The sequence below is a fragment of the Mus pahari genome, chromosome 3 (assembly GCF_900095145.1).
Source record: "Mus pahari chromosome 3, PAHARI_EIJ_v1.1, whole genome shotgun sequence".
Lineage (NCBI taxonomy): Eukaryota > Metazoa > Chordata > Mammalia > Rodentia > Muridae > Mus > Mus pahari.
The window spans coordinates 143934226-143957383 of NC_034592.1; the positions used below are offsets into that span (position 1 = coordinate 143934226).

At 43.5% G+C, this 23158-nt stretch overlaps 1 protein-coding gene across 7 annotated transcripts in view; it reads right to left on the bottom strand.

The window, feature by feature from the left end:
* Nucleotides 1–23158, bottom strand: part of Ptprt (protein tyrosine phosphatase receptor type T) — a 1084881-nt gene that overhangs the window by 51636 nt on the left and 1010087 nt on the right. For all 7 annotated transcript variants that reach the window (XM_021194826.1, XM_021194823.1, XM_021194825.1 and 4 more), the window contains 2 exons: nt 12772–12859; nt 998–1074 (listed from right to left, as the gene is read on the bottom strand). In XM_021194826.1, coding sequence (XP_021050485.1) covers nt 998–1074; nt 12772–12859 — 165 coding nt within the window. The remainder of the gene's footprint in view (nt 1–997; nt 1075–12771; nt 12860–23158) is intronic.

The window sequence follows — 23158 nt, forward strand, 5'->3', positions numbered from 1 at the left end:
TATACTTCATAGCTGGTCTATAAATATATTTGAGAGTCTGGGGGATCAGTGGGAATCTCTTTAGTCATTCTTCAGGGTCTCTGGTCTCTGAGCTGGGACCTGGAGCTTGGATCAGTAATGCTGGGATGTCCACCTGGTGAGAGCGGCCATTGTTCTTTTGTAGACTCCTTTGCTTCAGTGCACACACTCCTCAGCTCCTGTGGGATGTGAGTCTCTTTCTCAGTAGTGTCTGGAATACGGGGACAGCCTCTATCCTACTTGGTGGTTAGCTCCAGGCTCTCCTCTCTCTGATCTAACTTTCCTTCAGTAGCAGATAAATTATAAAGCCCAGTAATGAATGGGATCCCCCATGTTCAAGCACCTTCAAGCATTTCCTCGGAAAGCAGCGTCTCTTGCTTTCAGAGTTCAACCTCCTAAGCAAGGATCTCCTGCCAGTCTCTTTTTCCCAGCATTCCCAGTGTTTAGTTTGCATCACCCTCAGACAGAAATGATGCTCTTTTCTTTCCAGGTGCCCTCCTTTTGGCAGGAGCAGGTCTCTAACCAAAGGACCATCATCCCTCACTTTGATTTTGAGGTTTATTTACAGTTGAAGCTTTGACTCTGCATTCCTGATGGAAGATGTGATAATTTCCCAACTCTGAATCCTGACAGTATTTTATCTGAACCTATACCGATCATCACGTTCTCGTCTACCCTAGTTTATTACAGATGTGCCTAGCTTATCCCTCCTGGTGTTTTTGAGGGTAGAGACCCTGACAATTTTAGCTTTATGGGCCCGGTAATATCTAGCGCATGATGAGAACTTTGAACATTTTGTTGCATCTGTGGTTGTACCTTCAAATGAATGACTTTGTAGACAAACACATATAAATTAATACGAGGGATGAATCACCACTTTGGACATGTTTTGACTACCTTCTAGTGGGCAAGTTAAAGACAGCCTGTAAGTTAGATCCTGAGCCTGGACAGTCAACTCTAGCTCCATCAAGATACTCACGTCAATGTAATTGGCATTGATGTAGTCTGAGTGAGGGTCTCCATCCAGCACCGACAGCCTTACTCGGGAGTGGTCATCTGGAGAGAGGACAAAAAGCAGGCAGTGGTAGATGAGAAACTATGGGGTGAGGAGCCAATATTTTTCTCCTTTAGAGTTGCCTCCTGTTAATTCCTGCATACCAGGTACCATGTCATTTCTCACAGCTATGCTATCTACAGATGGGGAAGTAGAGATGCTGAGAGGTGACAGATCTGAAAAAGGACCCCTTTTCTACTTCCTATTTTGATTATGTTTTCATCATCATCTGAGCAGGTATGTCTCCTGCTTCCTATGTCTTAGTGATTTCATCATTAATTTGGGAATGGACATGCCTGCTTCATGGGACAAAACAAGAGTGGGTGACCTAAGTACACCCTGCACATAAAGTCATGGAGTCGGAATGAATATGCTCCATTTACATGCTTTAAAAAAACAAACAAACAGTAAGTTTACCTGTTTACCATGAACACAAACTATTTATGTTTGTCTCTTGGAGCACTGGTACAGACAGGTTGTTGGTAGCGTATTATTATCAATGTCATCATTAAACTGAGGACTGAATCATTATAAAAGAGGTCACCAGTAACTAAAAATCACGTTACTGAAGATGCCTTTTCAAACACAATCTAGACGTAAACAAGATGTACTGGCTTTAGTCAATAGCATGCTGGCTTCAAGTATTCAAATAACACCAAGTTAAAATCCTTTTAAACGGTCCATCAGAAAAGGCTGGATAATTCTTTGCAATTAATTAAAGTCAATTCTGACAGGCTAATATACACAGGCTAAGGAACATCTTGATTGTGTCTGCTGGGAAGGAAGGATGCTCAGTCTGCTGCCTGAATCATTGTGAATCTGCTATTGCATACCTCACCTCCAACAATTCTATCTTACTCCAGGGCAGATATGGGGATCACAGTCAGTGGAATGGAGAGGTATGGACATTCTAAGTCCTCCTAGGGTTAATGAGGACAACTAGCATTTCCTTTTAGACATTTACAATACTCCTCAGTTTATAAACGCATTTGCTCCAGAGTCTTGAGATAGGCGCTATAGCTACCTTGTTCCTTGTACCATCCCTTGAGTCCCTGAAGGGGACTAGCACACAAGAGGCACTCATTGAGTATTGGTGAGTGTGTAAGTGAATGACCTCATTGAGTGCTCTCAGTGACCTCAGGAAAGAGGCAGAATGGTACCCTTAGTTCTTGTTACAAATGAGCAAATGGAGGTTCATGAAAACTGGTCATATGACCACTGAATAACGGAATATACAAAAGTCGGGGGCCTGTTAACTCTGAGTTCACATGCTCCTATTCAAAGGGCTCCAACTAGGAGCTACAAACCTTTTGAGTATTCACAGTCAGGGGCAACTGCAGAAGTTGATGGCTGAGCAATGGAAAAACGTTTAAGAAGTGAGAATATTTAGAAAAGCAACAAGGGGTCCCTACCCTTGCAAGGTCAGATGAACAGAGACATGGGGTGACATTTTCAGAACTCTGGAGTTGGAGCAACTTGCTATGACTATGCCATGAACCTCTCAGGCAGGAGGTAGACACAAAGAAGAGAATCCCTGGTTGCAAAGAAGTAATTTTGTACAGACCAGCTCCTTGCAATGTGACATCCCCTGAAAGGCCAGGAATTGGTCCAGCTATGAGCAAACCAGGTCTTGGACTGGTATAAGACTCTATTCATATCTATTAGCTCAGAATCAGTTATGAACATCAACAGGCAGCAGTTACCATGCTTGGATACCCTTTTTCTAGTCTCCAAGGAGGAAAAATTTTAGTGGGAGTCACTAGAAGGAGGAGTAAGCAGAAGAGGCTCTGAGTGGGCAGGAGATGGAAATGTGGGGTATGGGGTAAGGAGAGTTTGAACTTAAAACTTTCCTGAAATCCTTAGATGTTCTCAGTATGAGATACATTAGCTTATTCACTTTCCCATCAAACAGTTCATTTTACTATGGTCACAGTGATGTGCTATTATGATTCTGACTTTACAGGAAGGAAGTAGGGCTCACAGAGGTTAAGCACTTCCACAGATTATATAGCTACTCTCTAAGGTCCACTCTGTTCTACCAACATGATGTACTATACTGGGGAATTCCAAGTATCTCAGAGGTAACTACTGCTGGAGTCTGTGCAGATGAGTGCTCCCCAGCCCCTAACCCTCAGGACCAAAGAGAAGGGGGCTTTCTGGGGATGGCCATTCAGTAGGATTGAGACCTGATTCTGACCCAGGGTATCAAGCCCTATTATCAGCAGTTACAGAATCTGAAAGCCTCAGACAAGGGAAATGTATATTCTGTTTCCATTCAATGTTCTTACTAATGACTTAGTGGTTTGAAATCTGTTTTATTTATAAGACTGATGAATTGCCTGCTATGCTAAGGAGGCAGATCAAAATCTCCTTACTTACTGAATTATGCTTGCCTGGAAACCATAACAGTGGGAACAGAGATTCTGGTATAAAATGTTGAAAGGGTATTTTTTTTTTAATGCATAAAATCATTAGACACAAAGCAAAGGAAAGAAACTATTTCTAGTCAAATATCCTTAAAGATTAAATGTGTCTCCAACCATCAGGGTATCTACCAACATTTCCATTTATTTATTAAGAACATATTTGTTGAGTACTTTCTATGTGCCACCCTAGTTGAAGGAACTAAGAAAGAGTTACAGCAAGTGAGCTTCATCCTTAAGTATTCGGGGCAATTTGTTCAAGGAAATTAATCATGCATAGAAGCAGGACATCAAGGTATAGAAAGCAAGGAATAGAGAGCTCCATGTACTGAAATGTGACTGAGGAATAAAAGTTAGGAAGGTTTGATCTGTAGGCATCAAGGAAGTCTTTCTCTTAGAAGAAACTGTGGAAGAGGGGATCCCAAAAGAGCCAAGGCATTGCAGTAGGTTCAATGGGGTTTGGGTTGTGAAGATTCTTTTGTTCTGGGATCACTGATTGTGAAGGGGAACAGTAACAGGGGAGACAGAGAAGAAAGCCAGGTTAGAGCAGAGTGACACATTAAAGCACCAAGACTCAAGGATCTAGGGAATTGCCAATTTAAACAATGAAATATTATATATATAACAGTGGCAAAAGACCACAATGCCACCAAATACTTGCCAATGCTTGGATCAGGAATGCTCCCCCATTCATTGCTGATGAAAACACACAGTAGGACCTTTTTATACAAGATTAAGAATCCATTCACCATGTGATCCACTAATTATAATTTTTGGTATTTACACAATGTACTGCAATCTTATGTCTACACTAACAGCTCTAGAGAAATGTTTACAGCAGATTAAGTCATGATTGTAAAAGCATGGAAACAACCAAACATATCCTCAGTAAGGGAACTGGATAAATAAAGGGTGCTATAGCTATATGCTGGAATATTATTCAGTGATAAAGAGAAGTGAACTCGCATGTTATAAAAGACATAGAAGAGACTTAAACAAATTTGGTTAAGTGATAGAAGCCAAACTGGAAAGGCTACATTAAATGTTGATTTTACATATGGTTTGAACTATATAATATGCCAAAACAGGAACAAAACAAAACAAACAAACAAAAAACCCATGGAGTCTATAAAAACCTCAGTCATTGGCAGAAGTTTAGAAGAGGAGGAAGGACGTTTAAATAGGTTGAGTAAGGGGGATGTTTAGGAAAAGGAAATTATTCTATAAAATACTATAATTGGAATGTATGCATTTTCTGTAACTGAACAACACACAAAGCAAGCTCTAGTATAAATTATGAACTTGAACTAATAAGAATGGGCCAATGTTGGTCTATCAACTGCAACCAATGTTTTGCACTAATGTGAAGTGTTGATGAAAGGGGAAACAGTATGTAAATGGTACACAATTCTGCATCTGCCACACTGACTCTCTATAAAGCTAAAAATTGCTCCTAAAGAAAAAAAGGATAGTGCTGGGCATACAGCAAGGACTCAATTAATGGAGGTTTGGGACTGTATATGAGTTACATGGTGGGGTGACAGTAGAGACAACCTAGAAAGCTGATGCTTCCCCATCTGTCCATCTGCCCAAAGATGAATCTGTTTATCTGTAGAGGACAAGAGTGATGTCTGCGTTCCTTAGAGGACACAATTTAGACCCAGGTCTACCAGAAAGGCAATGCAAAGAGTGGCAGTGGACTCATGGTTTATTTATCTGTTCTGGGAAATGTTAATATTATTCTGTGTCCCTTTCTTCTTCTAACTTTATGTAATTAGAAAGATAAAAAATTCTGTTTACTCACATGCACATAGAGAAAGATGGGGCAGCCAACGATGGGAAGGAGCTTATACAAGGTAATTTACAAGCAGCCCAGAATGTTCATTATGCTCTATCTACATTTTGCAAGCTTGAAAAACAGCTAATTTAGCATGCAGTGTTTGAGAGTTGAGACAAAGGGAAGAGTTATGAAGAGTCATGTGGAGGAAGAGAAGCTCCCAACTGTGAGGGGAGATGGAGGTGCAGGATCCTGGATCCCCCAGGTTCCCTGAGGAGATGGGGAGTAGGAAAGAAATAAGCACTGATAGATGGTACAGGGGGCATGAAGGACTTAGAGATATCCCATGAAGACAGCTGCAGGGGTGGGAGGTTATCACTCTCTGCCTTCAATCTATCTGTTTCTTTATTGTTTTAGAATGTGGACCAATGGGATGTTGATAGATGTTTTATAAACTCTCCAAGGGGGGGGGATTGTGATATATCATGCCTACTGATTTCTAGGGTGTAAATATTCCCACTATCACCAATTTCAAACTACAGATATAGTAAAATTATGTGGAAATTATGTTTGCTCTTGTTCAGTGACATGAGTCAGCTAGAGTACATCACTAACAGAGACTCTTATCACACCCCACAAAGCCGCACATGCTCGGTTTGCCTGGGAACCTACTGTCGTGTCATTTTCTCCTCTCCACACACTGCCCTGATCACCTGGACCCTTCAGTTGCTCACACTGTGTTTGTTCTGGTCACAGACCCTTTACATGTGCTAAGGTACACACTCATCTAAGGCAGTGAACCAGGATTCTTTCTCTCCTCCTGCCTGAACCCTCATCATAACAACAGCCCCAGCCTGTCCTAGCCCAAGGCTGAAAGACAGTTCTTGGCTTTATCAGAAGAGAGCTAAAGGATTGGCTGAGTTGTGAAAGCAAACCTGAGAGTCCCCAACTCTTTAACTATATTGTCCTATCACTTGGCTTAGGTCATAACATTCCTTGAACCTTGATTTATTGAACTATAACCTCAAAACCATATTTTCCTGCAGATTTGTAGCAGAGATGAAATGAAACCAAATATAACATTTGATATTCTATAAGAATCAACACAAATATATAAAATTGGCATTATTATTATTATTATTATTGACCAATGGATCTCCAAGTGTGAACCCTAGACATACAGATCATTGGACCCTGCTCCAGATTTTCTGAATCAGACACTGCAAGTGAGGCTGAGCATGGTATATGTCTTAGCAAGTTCTTGACATGGTGATGGTGCATGCCCTGTTTTTAGCATGCAAATCTCCATGTTTGGTTATTCAGGACAAGCTTGTCCTCAATGCTCACCTTACTCTCTACCGTGAAAGACCAGGAGACCTTCCTGGAACTGGACCAAAGACCCTCAGTGGCAGATGTTAAGGGACAGGGACTTATCTATATGCAGAGAGGAAGGTGTTCCATGAAGTATTCTGGAAACTGCATGGATACTGTGCCATTTAATGAAAAGAAAGTAACTCAGATATACATGGTGCACCTTACTTCATGGATGAGAAACTCAATGCTCCATGGAGTTCTGTCACTTAAGGCTGACAGGTTCTTCATGTAGTGGTGAACTTAACTGGCTCCCAAGACCTACTGCCTGCACATCCCTCTTTTCCTTGCTTCCCGCCAACATCTCTGTCCCCAGCACTGGTCCCCTGTCCACAGCTTGTCATTTCACACCTACTACAGAGGAGAGGGTTCAGTTAGCTCCTTTGCACAATTCTAACTGAAAAACAGCCCCCAGCTCCCTCTCCCTTTCTCTGTCATCAGACAGAACTCAATAAATCACTCATCACAAGTCACATCCCTTTCAAGAGAGAATCACTTCAGAGAGGTGGGGCTGGGAGAGAATATCATTTGCATACTTTATAATCTTTCCTCCTGTCTTCTGGGCACTGCAAAGGGTATAAAAAAAAACAGGTGCAATTTTTCAGAGAAAAGAGATTTGACTCATTACAATGAATTGTGGAGCTGAAAAACCATTTCCTAGAAGTATTGGAAATGTTAATGCTATCATCTTGCGCGAGTGGGTAGGGAGGAGGCAGGTAATTCCACAGGGACTGCCTGGGTACCTCATCGAAGCTAAAGGTCTAAACATTCAATCTTGATTGAATTACCCTTATTGAGACACAGAAGGTATAGCTTGGGCACCACACAAGGAGGACACACATACATTCTGTGAATCTCCTGGTCTTGACAGATCCACGCTACAGCTAGCTGAAGTTGGGCAGCTCCCACTGCAGAGCCCTGGGGAAGGGGAGTACAGAAGGGAAGAGTACCCAGAGAGGACAGAGGACAGTCACCCCCATTGCATCTCTTGGCATCCTTAGCACATTGCCAGGAGGCCTTTCTGGAGGAACTGAGGAAGCAGAATCAGAGTGGAAGAGCTAAAATAAGTTAGTGACTTGGGAGGGCATTTCCAGGCAATACCAGGAAGAAAGGAACCCAGCAAGAGAGTATCATCCAGAGCTAGACAAACAGGACTAAGTCCCCCTGGTCCCTGTTGTAGAGCTCTGGGAGGAGACAGGAAATGTGAACGTCAGAGAGGGGGAGCTGAGATTCTTAGACATCCACTTGCACCAGCCATCAGCTGAAGGCAGCTTCTGAGGACATTTAATTCTCCAGCACTGTGGTCTGTCCTTACAGAGAGTGAAGGTTCCAGTGGCCAAAACACATCCTCAGAGAAAGACATAGATGCTGACAGTAGAATTAGGGGCATGGACAACAGGGAAATCTGGGGGATGTGGCAGGATACCAGTGATTTCTGTACTAGGAAAAGCTGGTAGGGCTCACCAAGGGCCACCCTCATAAAGGACAAGGTAGAGTGGAGCCCGAGAGTCAGGAGCAATAACCCAGGGGCCCATTACATCATTCTAGCTCTCTTTTCCAGGAAGCCTTAGGGGATTCTGTTGTATGAGAGGGCCTCCAGGCTTGTCCTGAACCTGAGCTCTTCTTGGAAGTGGAGTATTCTCTGCATATTGTGACCCTTCCCCACCTCAGGAAGAGAACACCATTCTATGGGGATTATCTGTGATGAAGTTAGTCCCTTGGCAACATACACCCCTGGAAAGCAAAGGCATGGTTTCATGAAGGGGAGATCCCTAGGGAAGAAGCATGTGTCATCCTGGCAGGTGATAAATCAGAGCTGAGGTCATGGCAGTCTTATAGACTCATTGTGTAGCTGTGTGACCTTAGATATCAATCCATCTTTGCTCCATATGTCCTGTCCTGTAAACTCAGAGGCAAGCCTGCTGTACGCTAAAAGTCCATGTCAGATTTATATTTCCTTTCCATCCATTTTTAATATGGGTTTGCTGCCTTGGAATCCAACCTCATAGGTGAGAAACAGGTCAGAGAAATGGAGGGGACTTGCTACAGATCACAAGAAATTAACAGGACTACAACTTGTTTCTCTTATTGACCTCCTGTCCAAGACTCCAATACACCAGAACCCAGCAACTTTTCTAAGATTTCCCCTAAGGCTTAAGGAAAAAGCCTCAGCAAATGAGTGTGAGCATTCATCCTTCACGTTCTTTGCCTGACTCTATGGTCTAGGAGGCTGGTCTCTGAAGACCATTTGAGAGTCTCAAAGTATCACCAGAGAGCTTAAATAAAGCTGTTGGGTGTTGTCCCCATGCCTTCTGATGCTGGAGGTCCAGGGAGGTATCTGATTATCAGTAATTCCAATGAGCTTCAAAGTGAGCTACTCCTGACCAGGGACCACAGCTTGAAAGGTACTGGGCTGGCCGTGACCTCTCTCTGACATCTAGCTGGGTTCAGCTAGCTGATGGAAAGGCATAGAGCAGGTGGAGGCAAGAGAGCAGGGTCAGGGATTTCATTCCTCAGCTCCCTTGGTTGGAGTTGCCCTCAGAGGATATTCCTGTGCTCAGGTGGCCTCTGTCTCCAGGTCCTGGTGGTTTTCCCTCCTTGGTGGTTTCTAGTGTCTCTGTTCCTAGACTAACCTTTTATGAAAACTCTTGTCATGACTTCTCCTGAAAGGATGTTATTTGGGGGCCCCATCTAATTCTTGCTGGGATCCTGAGGGCCGTACCATTTTATGGAATCTGCATCCTTGAGAGACCTTCCTTTTCCGTAGTCATTTCCTTCCTGCCAGTCCACATAGGGCTGGAGTGAGAGAGGGATGCTTTGCTATTGAAATTTCTTCTTGCTTATGGTCTCTGCCCTGGAGCTACCTAAAAGCAAAGGGCTCTTTGTTCTCACTTCACTCAGTCATTCCCTCTGTTTACTTCCTTTCCATTTCTACTCCCTGGGAAGGCCAGTCTCCATTACTACATTCTAAATAGGGTTATTGGGAAGAAAGAGCTTTTTACCAAGGTTTCTCTTTTACTGTTGTTTGATGGCAGCCCCTGCCCTCCTCCTTTCTCCTTTTGATCTTTTCTGTGCTCTGTGGCCTGGGCCTTGGACCTCCACTCTGGCCTTTTGGGAACCTGGGTCCCTTAAGATGCTAATCACAGCTGGTTTTCTTCTTGTGCCAAGAATATTTCTGTTTATCAAGGCTGGGCAGGCATGGCCTTTGAGAGGGACAGATATAAAGGCAGGGACAATTTCCAGGCCTCTGGGCTGTTTTTCTTCAACCTGTTTCATTAAAACTCAGGATGCATTCATCCCGCACTCTGGAGTTCCCCTTCATGTCTTATGTTGCTCTTTGTATCCACAGGTGACCTTGACTGACCCTGCTGGGTTCGGTACATACCTATACTAGACCTGATGTGCTACAGCTATTGAACCTCAATTAAAAAAGAGATTAGGGTTCATTTTAAATCACCAAGGGGATGCTACTAACGCTTCTAAATTTTCCCCATCTCTATTTTTTTCTCTATGGGTGGGTATAAGACAAGAATTCTTAAGCATACATATATCTGTAGGAGGAAAGGGTCACACTGGAAGGCTGGGGGGAGGGGCGGAGGCATCCCAGAAAACTGTTGTAAAGCTTACTGCTGCTGTGAACAACTGCAGTGTGATCTCTGTGGAAATCTAAAAAGAGATTTGGAAGAGGCCCTTCTATGGACTGATGAGGAATTTGGAGTTTTAGGGTTGAGGTTTCTCCCAGTCATGTGCATTCTTCATATTTGCTGCCTGTCCTGAGCTTGGGCATAGCATCCTTCCCCGACTTTGGATAAAACCTTTAGTCAAAGAGATGTGAACAGGGCAGGGCAGAACCATGAGGTATGTGGAGCACATAATTCAAAAAGGAGCTCACATAGAGCATCCACAGCTAGATTGCAGCTTTCTAGAATAGTGGCCCTGGGCATCTGATTCATGTTATCATGATTCTGCCTCTGGTACCCATTCGCCATTGATGCTTCTATACAGCAAATGATATGGATATAGGTCCTGGGAAGTTACCCCAGCAGTGGAGTTCAACTGCAATCATGCTACTTTCTGCATTCTTGACTCTCAACTAGGGTCTTCAGCAGGAATGGTGTGTCCCTCTCTCCTTCCTAGTCCTGTATTCCCTCTGGTCTTCTGTCTTGGGACTTATCATTCCACCGTTGGCTCTATCCAGCCTCATTCAGTTGTCTTTCCGAGGTGTTTGCTATTGGTTTGGGGACATAGCAGAGAACAACCCAATGCTTAGGACCTATAGGATGGTCCTATATTCAATTCCTATTTTTAGACATCTGTCATATAGAATACTTGGGGAAATAAAAGTGCAAGATGACTGTGGTTCTGCTGCTGTGAAGCAGCTCTGGGAGACAAGCAGGTAGGCTTAGACGAATGCCTCTCAAGGTACAAGGATTACAATGGCCAAGGTGAACAGAAGACACCAAGCTCTGGGGCTGAAAAATGGGGGTTTGTCTACATGATTGGGGTCAGAGAAATTCCCTTAGAGAGTGACCATAGCTGAGAGTCAGAGAAGAGTAGATATTAGTAAGTCAAAGAGAAGGGAAGGGTACTCTGATGGAGAAAATGGACTGTGTCAAGGTGACCTTGGAGTGTAGAAGGACATGGGAACCTCATGATTTGTGCAACAGCCAGTGTGGCTTACCGAGGAGCCTGTGATGGACTGAGCCTAAGTCAATGAGTCTGGAAAAGGCCTCGCAAGGAGAAGAACTCAAGAGCGAAGGGAAACATTTGAAGAGCTTTTAATAGGAAAATGGCATTATCTAAGACATGCAGTTAAGATCTCCATGGGTCCTGTCATGGATCAGATAGGTAGAAAGTTTGGGCCACTTGGATATGGAGGTATGGAGGGGACAGGAAGAGGCTAAGTATGATCCAGGGCACAGTTGGTGATGGCCCAGGCAAGGATGAGTCCTGGGAGGACTGAGGAGACACCCCCCCCCACACACACACACAAAATCTTTTAAATATCTCTCATACATTTTGACTTCCTTTGACTTCTGTCCCCTGACCTGAGTCTTTCTGTCTTCAATGAGTCAGGCTCCCTTCCTTATTCTCTAGGCATTTTTACACATCACTAGGAATATCACTAGGAACAGGGCAATGGAAACCTGTTTTAGACAGGGGACCCTATCTGAGCTCACAACCTGACAAGGACATTGGATAATGCACAGAAACAGAGGGGTGGTGGGGACAAGTCACAGTGAATAGCCACCTGCCCCAGAACAAAGGCATTTCCCAGTGCCCAGCACAGGAAGTATTCAGCAGAGGCCCACACATCATGCCTTAATACATGTTTGCTGACTACTTCAATATCTCTTTCTGCCACTCCACTTGCAAAAAAAAAAAAAAAAACTTGCTGTCTGCAAGCAAGAGAGAAATTATAAATGTTTTCTGATTAGTTCCACTATTCAGAGCCCATTCCTAAATCAGCACAGGAAACAGCTAAGCGAAAACTTCTGCCTCTTTCTTCCTTTACAATCTGCCCGTGTCTTATTCTTTCTCCAGCTTTTTTTCTATGGTGATGTCTAGACAGTTAAAACAAAACTTTGAAGTGTGCTAGAAATAACTTGTCTCTTAGGATTCTCCACTTTCTCCTTTCTTTGCCCAAATTGGGGTACTCTGAGATCTTAAGGAATGCTCCTCACTCGGTGGGATAGATGTCAAAAGGCCTGGGCTGGGCTACACTGGATCACAGGAGGGCTGAAGTGGGCAACTCTTATCAGATCACTGATTCAATACTTTTGTGGGGGGTAACTCTGCTCTCTTGTAAGTGTCTGCTACTTTGCAAGCTGCCTATGCCATCATCTGGAAGTGTTAGATGTGTTATCAGTAAGGGACAGTCAGGTTTGTGGCAGTCCCTCTATCCCTCTCCCCCTCTCCCCCTCCCCTCCTCCCTTAGGATTGTTACTGACTTTATTTGGGATTCACCATCCCTTCCTGAGATCATTGTAAAAAATTTACTAACCCAAAGCTGGGAACATAAGGATTATTTTATATCAAATCCTTAGAGAAAAAGAAAAAAAAGAACCATTTTTTGCTCCCATGTTTCCCAAATTCTAACAAATAGAACATCCCAGAAGGATACCTACAAGATATGATGTTTCCATATCGATTCTTATTGCGGTTCTCATCTTCCTTGGCTGTGTCCCACGATGCTGTCTGTCCCTCTGGTAAGGCCTACAATGCAAAGACAAAGTGGTTACCATAGCCTGAAATGACAGTAACTCTCCTCAAGTATAGATGAGGAAACAACAGAAAATAAGTATCTACTGTGAGGCACTCAGTATAAAGGGTTATATATCCTGTAAGGGTATCTTCCATGGTCTTACCTTTTTTTTGTTCATTGGTCCAAATATTTTATATCCTGTGGCTATCATGAGCTTAAAGTCTAGTCCATTAAGGAGCCATTCACTCATTCTTTCATTCATATGCTCAACAGATACACATTGATTCCCTAATATGTTTTAGATACTTTTCTAGGTGTTAGAGTGCATATTAGCCAAGAACTCCAGAGTATTCAATGTAGCAGAGGACAAAGCAAATCCAATATTAGATAATGAAGATATGGAGAAATAAAGCAGGATAAATGGATAGCAATAAAGATGGAAATTTCTTACACTTTAGGAAGTTTTCTGTGAAAAACTCACATCCAAATTCATTTCTTGATAGGGTAAAGTAGTCAGTTTCATTGAAAAAAGCAGAAAGTGTTTTCTAGAGAAAAGGAACAGGTACAAAGGTCTGTGAGCAACCAGAGGACTATGTTCACAGATGAAAGTGAGGGAGGAACAGGGAGCTAGCTGGAAACTTATAGAGAGGATGTAAGACTCCAGATGACCCCCAGGCATTGAAGTTCCTGGTTAATATGGAATGTTGTTATAAGTGTGTTGGGACACCATTGGAGGGCTCTGAACAAGGAGATCATCTCATATGCTATAATGTTCTTGTGTGGATCGCAGGCTCTCAGAAGGCCAGAAGAAGCAGGGTGATTGGCTGTGAATTAACTGTGAGCATATGTCATGATGGTGTTTGGATTGTTAGAGTAGGTAGTGGTAGTGGTCATGAGAAAAGCAATTATTTGGTTCAGTTGAGTGTTTCTGACTTAGGTTGCCTCAGAAGCAAAAGCAGAGAGAAGGCTTTGAGTATAAGTGGCTGGGTTTGGAGGCAATCAAAGAGTATGATTAGGAGAATGGGGGAAGCAGTCCATCAAGAGAATGAAGCTGACAGGGCAGAATGCCACTGTACCACTGAGGAACAAAACTGAGGCTTAATTCACAAGCACATCTCATGTTCAGGGCTCTTGCTCCAGAAAGGGAGAAAGAATTGGGAGGGAGAAGAATGTTTATCCAGGATTTCCCTTTGATTACTGTTGGAGAATATCTGTTAGAAAACCCTCGTTTCTGCCATGCTTTGTAGGTAGTGTGGATAGTCTTTGGACTTGAGGAAACCCTCAGGTACCAAAACATAGATGCTTCCTAGAGGAAGCCATCAGGTGGGCATGCATGAGAATGGTGAATGTGTGGATTTGTCCAGGGCACTAACACATGTATTGTAGACAGGAACTGTGGAAGAAAGAAGAATGAAGGCTGGCCTCTAGGGCAATGGTTTGACAAACCAGAGGAATGTCATTTACTGAAATAAATGGAGACGTCTGCGAGAGAAGCATGATGGATTGGGTGGGAATTAAGCACTGAGTTTTGGATACATGATGTACTTAAGGAGTGCTCAACAGTGGGTACTGTGTCTTTTTAATATGTTGAGATTAGTAAAAATGGCAATGGCACCCAACTTTGAGATGCCTCTAAGACATCTAAGCTGAGCTGTTGATCAGGAAGTTTGATACAAAGCTTTACAGCTTAAAGGAAAATAGGAGACAGAAGTCATCTATCAGTTAATGAGGAAGGTAATAATGTAACTGACATCGAGGTGAGCACCCTTGTAGATGGTTTAGGCGAGCTGAGTGCTGAGTGATCTAGAACAAAGGGAATATGTAGCCAGTCCCCTCACAGGTGAGAGAGATGAGCATCTATGGATGGTGGAAACAGTTTTATGAAGCCTACAGCAGTGTGCAGGACAAACCCTATTTTGATAAGGGTCTCTATCCTCTATCCTTCCCCACAGGAGGACAGGCTGAATGTCCTGCCCATGGTCCTTGTATTACTTGGGACAGAGAATTTGCAAGTCAGCATTAGCTGTACCAACCTATTCCTTACTAGGCCTAATTAGCCCTCAAAAATTAGCCAGAAGTTCAGTCTTTCAGCAGATCATGGTCTCAGAGATAGGCAGGGTCATGGGGTATGAAAAAGTAGTGTTTGTGCACAGTGGAACCTTTCCTGCTTCAAGTCCCGCATGTGCTTCACCAACTTTGGTGGGTCTTCTAAAACCAAGGGTAACTTGTAAGATGAGTCCGTGAAAATCTATATACATATTTGGCCAGAGCCTATATTCACACCCAGTTCTCTGGTTATAGAGTAGTCGCAGCCATAGGTAAATGCACAAACATGGCTGTGTTCCAGGAAATATTTATTTATAAGCATAGGTGTTTGTAAATATGGGTTTAGCTTGTGTCTGTGGTTTGCTGACCTTTTTTTTTTTTCTAGCAGGATCACAGACTCCATCTATGCAGTGAGTGGATAGGTAGGACAGGTGTCTGTCATTGATTCTTTCCATAGCCACTGAAAGGCACAGGTGAAAGGCCTTTGCCTGGGCTTCCTGTGCAAAGCTGCACTCTGCCATTGAGCGCTAAGGTATCTTTTCAGCTACAATCGCCTCAGAATGTTGCTCTTTGTGTTTATCACAGCCTTAGGTGGGCTTCTTAAAGGGGAAACAGGGCAAGTATTGCCCTCTGGGTACCAAGCATCCCTGTAACCATTCTTCCCTTGAGATCACAGATGCTTCTTGCTCCCATGCCTAACTCAGCTTCCAAGCCCATCCTGCCTCCTGACCAGGTAGCCCCACTCTCACCAATCAGCCGGCCTGGTGTAGTGCTGTGTGTCAGGGTCTTAATGACAGCATTGCCTTTCGTGGTATTTGGACTGATTGGGGGGCTGTAGGTTTGCCATTTGAAATTCTCTGTGATAAAAGTTCACTGTTCATTCCAACCTGGTGGTGGGGCAGACTATTTTCCTATGGGTCTAAGGAGAAAATATGTTTAGTATCTGCTATGTGTCAGAATTTAGGTGACAGTTAAAGTTAAGTTCTCTTTATGGCTGCGAGCTAATATTGCTTGGGGGTGGTTTCAATCGCTTAAGGCCAAGGTGTTGTTCCAGATCAGCTAGGTCACTGTCTGTAATAAACTGTGGACACGGGCAATGATTAAAGCTCCCATGGGATTTTTTTGTGAAAATGGTAAATTTACCTGCAGAGACAATTCCCCATGAGTCTTCTCTTTGGTGCCCTGACATTGGTTTTGTTCCTTCTATTTACCCTTCATTGCAAACAGAGTCATCATTATAAAATGTGATCATGTCCAATTACTTCTCTTTTTATTGTCTTCAGGATACATTCCAAATTATTTCATTAGCTGGCTTTTTTATGACTTCAACCCAAATAGTCTTTCAGCCTTACTTCTTGCTGTGTACAAAGGCCTTCAGATCCATGAGATTTTATGCATGTTCTTTCTACTTGAAGTTTTCACCCACTCCTGTAAAATCTCAAAGTATCTTCAAGACCCCATCCAAGCTTCTCCTTCTCTGTGTAGTCTTTTCTGCTTGCCCTTCCTCTTTGTGTCTTCAGATAGAGTCAGTCACTTCTAGATATTTTCACACGAACAACTCTACGGACAATAACCCAAAAGCCTGCCTTCCAGCTTGGCCACGGGCTTCTTCAGGGGAAGGATCAAAACATCTCATTCCTAATTCTGTTTCCAGGGCCCACTGCTGAGACGGTACTTCATATTGTTAGAATGACAAGTTTGGAATGAACAAAATGACAAATGAACACAGTGACTTCTGTGCCTGTGGATGGCAAGATCTCAGAGATGCAGAGCCATTGGTGACCTTGAGAATTGCCCTGCCTACACTGATCAGGTGATTCACAGTTCCAATTGCTGGGACACCCTCAGTAATAGACAGCCCTCTGTCCCACAGTTTCCTGCCTGTGTTTTGAGAAGCATCTCTGGCTAGATTTCTTCTTACTCTGGCCCTGGGCTTTGGCTTGGTCTGCCTCCTGGGGCCCAACAGAATAAGCATAAACCCTCTGTATGGCAACACTGCAAAGTCCAAGGAGGTCCATCCTAACAACTGCTTAACATTAAAGCCATGGCCTTGGGGACAAGCCAAGCCAATCCTATCCCAGGGCAAGCCTATGCTCAACATAACAATTATAATGATTGAGGGCTACTTCCCCATGAGAAATATACACAGGTACTCACTGCAGACCCTGAACCACTATCTCCCCTTAGCAAGGATAAGGAGACCAGGGATAGTGTGTGTGTGTGTGTGTGTGTGTGTGTGTGTGTGTGTGTGTGTGTGTGATGGTGTTGACAAATATAGAAGGTGTGCCTAATAGAGCCACCCAAGAGAGGTGGTAATGGCTCCTAATTGGCAGACTTTGATCACCCATATGTTTCCCTTCTTAGGTAGCTGTAGTCTAATAGAGATAATCTCTTCAAGAAAACAAATCGGAGGGGTAAAAGCATGAAAGGGAGGCTCATTTCAGTCTTCAAAGTGAAGGAGCCAGGGGCATTATTTTTACATTAGTGGCTAGTTACAGTAGATTGACCAGGGAATGGTGGCAGTCATTAGGAGCTAATCACATTCTTTTGAAACCAAAATTGCCACCTCGTTATACTCCTCTATTATCAATCTCTGGCTCCCTTTTCTTGTTCTTTCTCCTTAAAATGTGAAGCCCTACTTTTGCATTCCCCTCTGAGTGTAGAACTATTTCCCACTCTTCCCCAGTGTTCCTTTCCCAAGGCAGTCACTTAATTTCTGCTCAAAAGATGTGTTTGAGGATGTCCTTGTCCCTGGAGAACTGAGCCTTGGGTATTCACAACATTTTCAAAAGTCAGATTTGAAAAGGCCTTTTGAGAGAGAAAAAAAAAACCCAACTAGATTACTGCATAACCTCAGGAAGTGAGGTCTGGAGGCAGGAAAGCAGTTGCTCAGCAACATGGGAGAGTGTGTTTCTCCTGCATGAACCTCCTTCCTCTGTGGGCATCTGAGGCTAGGTTCTGTACCAGGTTCTAGAGATGATGATGACATTAGATGCAAATGATGCTATTTCATGAACCACATTCACTGTGGGGAGAGGCAGATGCCATGCACACAGAACAAGTGATTACTGTTTGCAATGTGTGCTTTGAAGGCAACAAGCAGGGTGCTTAGGGAGACCGTAACCAGGGATAAAGAGCAACCCAGATAGAGAGGTTTGGGCAGGATTGTTTGAAAAGGTAACATTTGAGAAGGAGAAAAGTGGACCTTGATACTGGCAAGCTGGCCTGGCACTCACAACTGAGCCCCAGGGCTCTTCTGCTGAGCATAAACGATTTCACAGAAACCAGTCAGATACAAGAGCCCTTCTGAATGTCAGGATGGGAAGGGACAATTGCAAGGCCTTTCTTCAGTCACATCTAAACACAGACAAAAATGTGAGCATTGTTCATGACCACAAAGAAAATGGCTCAACCATCACTCAATCCCAGTTGACAGGCATGGCCACTGCCTTTCTGCCAGCTACATTCTTCTCTCAGTTAAGATGTATCAAACTGTCCAATAATACCACATCTAGCACCCAATCTGGAGCTCGCTTAAAAGCATTTATAATTTCACTGAGCACAACCCACATTTTGGAGCCCTTTCTGACATCTTTTACCCGAGAGGCCCAACTCTCTCCATGCTGCACAGTGATTTCTTCCAAACTGAAGCATTCAAAGTCAGAGGGAAGATCTTTAAGACTCAGGAAGCAAACGTTACAAGGCCCAAGGAGTAAACATCTCACAAGTCTTAAGAAGTTTCTGAAACTTAGAGGATTCACAAGGCCCTTCTCCAAAGTTATATAAGCAATAATATTTGCTAAAGAGATATTATTTGCTAAAGAAGATAATAATATTTGCTAAAGAAGATTCTCCAACCATATAAATAGGCTATAAATCCTATGGGGGAAAACTAGAGGTGGAGCTTCTGCGAGTCAATACCATGCAATGTGGGGTTCTTGTTTTATGATACAGTTACCTTTGAGTCATACACATTCCTGTATGTGAGCCTTCACCCATACTCCCATGAGTAACCTCAATAAACATAATGGTTCACTAAGTTAGACTTGCCATCATCATTTCTTTGGTCTATTGTCAGTTATATAGCTGGGATTAATAAATTTGTTCATGTGTCCCTAGTTCAAGTCACACTGCACCTGAACTATTCAATAACCCCAACTTCCTCAATATTGTGTATGTCTTTGGATGACATATTTGATCTCAAACTAAATGATAAACAAATGTCAGCCATGGCAAGAGCTGGGTGGAGGGTTCCGGGCTGAGGGAGAGCAAGAGCAGAGATCCTGAGGTGGAATGAGTTTGTGGTATTCTACAACTTGAGGGAGGCTCTCCAGGGCACAAATAACAAGAGGCATACATTCTGTGGATCGGTAGCACATAGATGTGGCTCAGGGAAGACTTTCAGATCATGGGCAGAATGTGAGTTTTACTCAGCCAATCGGAATGCTTTGGGAGGAAGCATAGCCATTGTCACATCATGATAAGAACAGGAAGCACTTGCCATTGGAGCCTCCCCTTCACATGTGTGGACAGGCCTGATGGATTTCATGATGAGATGATCATTGGCACCTACTCTAGGCACTCTTCTCTTGACTCACCTGCCACGCCCCAGTGTCAGGGGGAGGCTCAGACCACACAATCACAGACCGTTCCTTCTTAGGCTCTGTCCTGCTGACTTAGTCTGTAAGTGTGAGTGACCTGCCTCTGTTTCCCTGCTTGGTGTTTTAATCTCCCCTTAGAAGCAAAAAATATCCCTAACGATTACTTGGCTAATTTTTTTTTTTCCTTCTACCAGTTGGATTAGTCCAACTAGCTGAGAGGGTTCTTTATGCTTTTAATTCTTCTTTGGATTCAAGTCCCTAGATAGTGAGACCTCAGAACAAGGTTTCGGAAAAGAGCTCACTTCCAATCCTATGCTGAGGTGTGCCAGTCCACTTCATTTATCCACAGTACCACTAACCCGGCGGCTTCTGTCAGCAGTGAGCCCTTCCTTTATTTCCCTTGGCTTGCCTGTATCCCAGGAGATAATTGGATGTGAAATGCCCCAAGGTGCAGCAAAACCAGGCCTCAGGATTGCTGATCAGCCAGTTCCTAGATGATGCTTCAGGGCACAGCCAAGAGCCTGCCTCCTCCATAACCAGTTCAGTCCATCAGGATTTCTTCCTGTTCCCACTGTATCCCATGGAAGGAAACTTCCAGAGTCCTCACAAAGGAAGGAACCATTTTAGTAGGGTCCGTCATTCACCTTTCTAAACTTATGCACGAGAATGGGGGAAAGGCAGAAAGGCAGAAAGGCAAGCTGACTACTGTGTCTGAATGTTTTCACTGGAAGTCATTTTCCAATCTAAGACTCAATGCTGTGTTTGGAAAGTAAGGCAATAATACTCCCTTCATGTGAGAGGAGAGGTGGGGTGGAGCCTACAGGAGCAGGAAGAGCAGCTTTGTCACTTCCCCCTTGAGGATGCTGACCCTGTTGGTACTTACACCCTCCTATGCATTCATTAAAACACAGCATGGGTATTTTCTAGGTGAAAATATAAATTATTGAATACAAAAATGAAGAAGCATGTCCCACAGAGCTTTGTGGCAATTTGTAATTACCTGAGGTAATGCACACAACATCTGGACCAATGCCCGAGGCAGAAGGTAGTTACAGACTATTTCCATCATCTTCTTTCATACAAAGGTGGATGCTATGCCTTCATAGCTTCCTCTCTGAATTTACTGCGTGCCCCCCCACAAAAATCTAAGTTATTGGTATAAGTATAAAGGTGAGGACTCCTGGCAACACCTGTCTCTGGTTTTCTCAAATCAAACGGATTTTGGGAATACAGGTCTTTAATTTTAAAATGGGGGCAACTCTAGGAATCTGGGCTGAGTTGAGTTCTAGGTAAGATATAGGCTTCAGGTAGTAGAGAATTCTGTTTTCTATTGGGAGTTTAAATTCTAGTATCAGTCTATTCATGGACTCATCTAATACTCGATCTACTGAAGTCTGGGGGAGCTTATGAGATAATAGGGGCCACCGTGGACAGCTGTGCAGGTCGGGGACAATGCAGGAACACTAGATCTAAGGAAGACTGTGCTTGTGACAGACAGTGTAGTTTTCTATATATCCATCTTAGGAATATTTTTGAAGGTGACAGTTAAGTATCTTGAGGCAGCTACACCTTCTGCTGTTTCTCTCTGAGGTGCTGTGTGACTTAGTGGTGGCCTTGGCAGAGGCTAAACTTTTAACAAACTGTGGCTGAAAAGCATATGCCTTGGGGATTATAAACGTGGATGGAGGAGGCAGGAGGGGATGACTAACGATGGCTACTCAGAGTGGCATCAGTAGAACAAATATTATTGCATACCATGTCACTAAATATTTGAGGGAAATTTATGAATTCTGCTGGTGAAGCTAAGTGGGAAATCAGATTGTTGCAAAGATGCAGGTATTCATCTGTCACGGGAACTGGAATCAAGTCAGAACAGTTGAGTGCATGTCATAAAACATTCTTTGAAAGGCCCAATTACAACCTGTATGTAGGAGATTGAGGCAAGGAGGATTGAGAGTTCAAGGCCATCCTGGGCTATACAGTGAGATCTTACCTTCAAGGTACAGGAAAGGACATAGGTTAGGGAGATAGCTAATTTGGTAGAGTGCTTACCGCTCAAACGTGAGGACCCCAGTTCAACCCTCAGAACCCACGTGAAATATAAAAGAAACTGGCCATGGTAACCTTATATTTTCAGTGCCTTGTACACAGAGACAAATGGATTTCTGGGGCTTGATGATCTGATGATGAATGAAATCACTAAGTTCCAGACCCATGGAAAAACTCTGTCTCCAGGAAGAAGATGGAAATACATTCTGAGGAATAATGCCCAAGAGGCTGACATCTGGTTTCCAAAGGATTGCAAATACATGCACACAAACCTGCACAAAATGTGTGTACTTAGACATGCACACACATACATGAGCATGCATGTGCGCACACACACACATGTACTCCTCCACCCCCATTCACACTACAAAGTTTGAAAACCCCACAGATTCCTTTCAGATGACAATTATGATGACAGTGGCTCTCAATCTTTGGTAGGCATTCAAATTTCCCAAGGAAGTCAGGTTCAAAAGAACCCAGCCAGGTGGTGATTGGTCTGCAGTGCCTATTAGCATCCCAAAGCACCTGCTGGTCTCCAGGCTTCCTCCCCATCACAGATCCAGATTGAAGAGTCGGAGCTGGCACCCTGGCTCTTCTCGCCCAGCCCCTATCCTAAACTTCTCCAGCTCACAGGATCCCTTTCCCCAGCTTCTCCTTCCCATATAATTCTGCCACTTCAGCTATGAGTTCTCTCTCTTTCTCTGTCTTCCTCTCTTGGCCCTCTATTTCTGTCCCTCTCTCTTTTTCTCCCTCACCCTCCCACCCCCTGCCTTCATTCCTCTCATGGCCTGGTCCTGTCTGCTGGCCGTGTTCTGTTTACTACTTTTTCTCCCTGCTCCAGACTCGTCCAGTTTCTCTGGTTTTACTTCCTCTAGTATCTGCAATAAAAACTGTCCCCTCAACCACACCATGTCCTCAGTTGATAGACTCTGGCATCGGTGGGTGACCCTATGCCTCAGTGCCCTTTCTTAACTCTAGCTGCTTCTAACATACATTAAAGCTTATAAGCAAGAAGGAAGGTTCACATAGCAAATGCCCTGGGGGAGACTCAGTCTCAGAGAAAAAGGCTGATGCTCCACACATCCTGAGGGACCACCCACACAGGTGAGGATCTTTCTGCATTGCTTTCTTACTGTAAGACATAGTATCTTTTTCTTGAGGTGAGCTATTCTTTTTCAAAAAATTATATTCTTATGTTTAATTGGCACATCCTAATTATGTATATCTATGGAGTATCCACTGACAGTTCAATACATCTATACAATGCATAGTGATCAGATTGGGAAATTAGCATATCTGTCACCTCAGACAGATGTCATTTATTTGTGTTGGGAATATTCAAAACCTTCAGTAGCTATTCTGAAATACACAATCAACTGTTGTCAAAACAGTCACACTACTGTAGATTTTAAAATTGTTCTTCTTTTCCAACTGAGCCCAAATACCCACAAACCACCCTTTCTCCATCCTTCTGTCCAAACCCTTCCCAGGTTCTAGTAACCACTGTGGTCTCTACTTCCTTAAAACCAGCATTTTAGTTTCTACATTTAGGTAAGACCATGTGCTATCTGTCTTTCTAGGCCTGACTTATTTCACTTCACGTAATATTCTCCT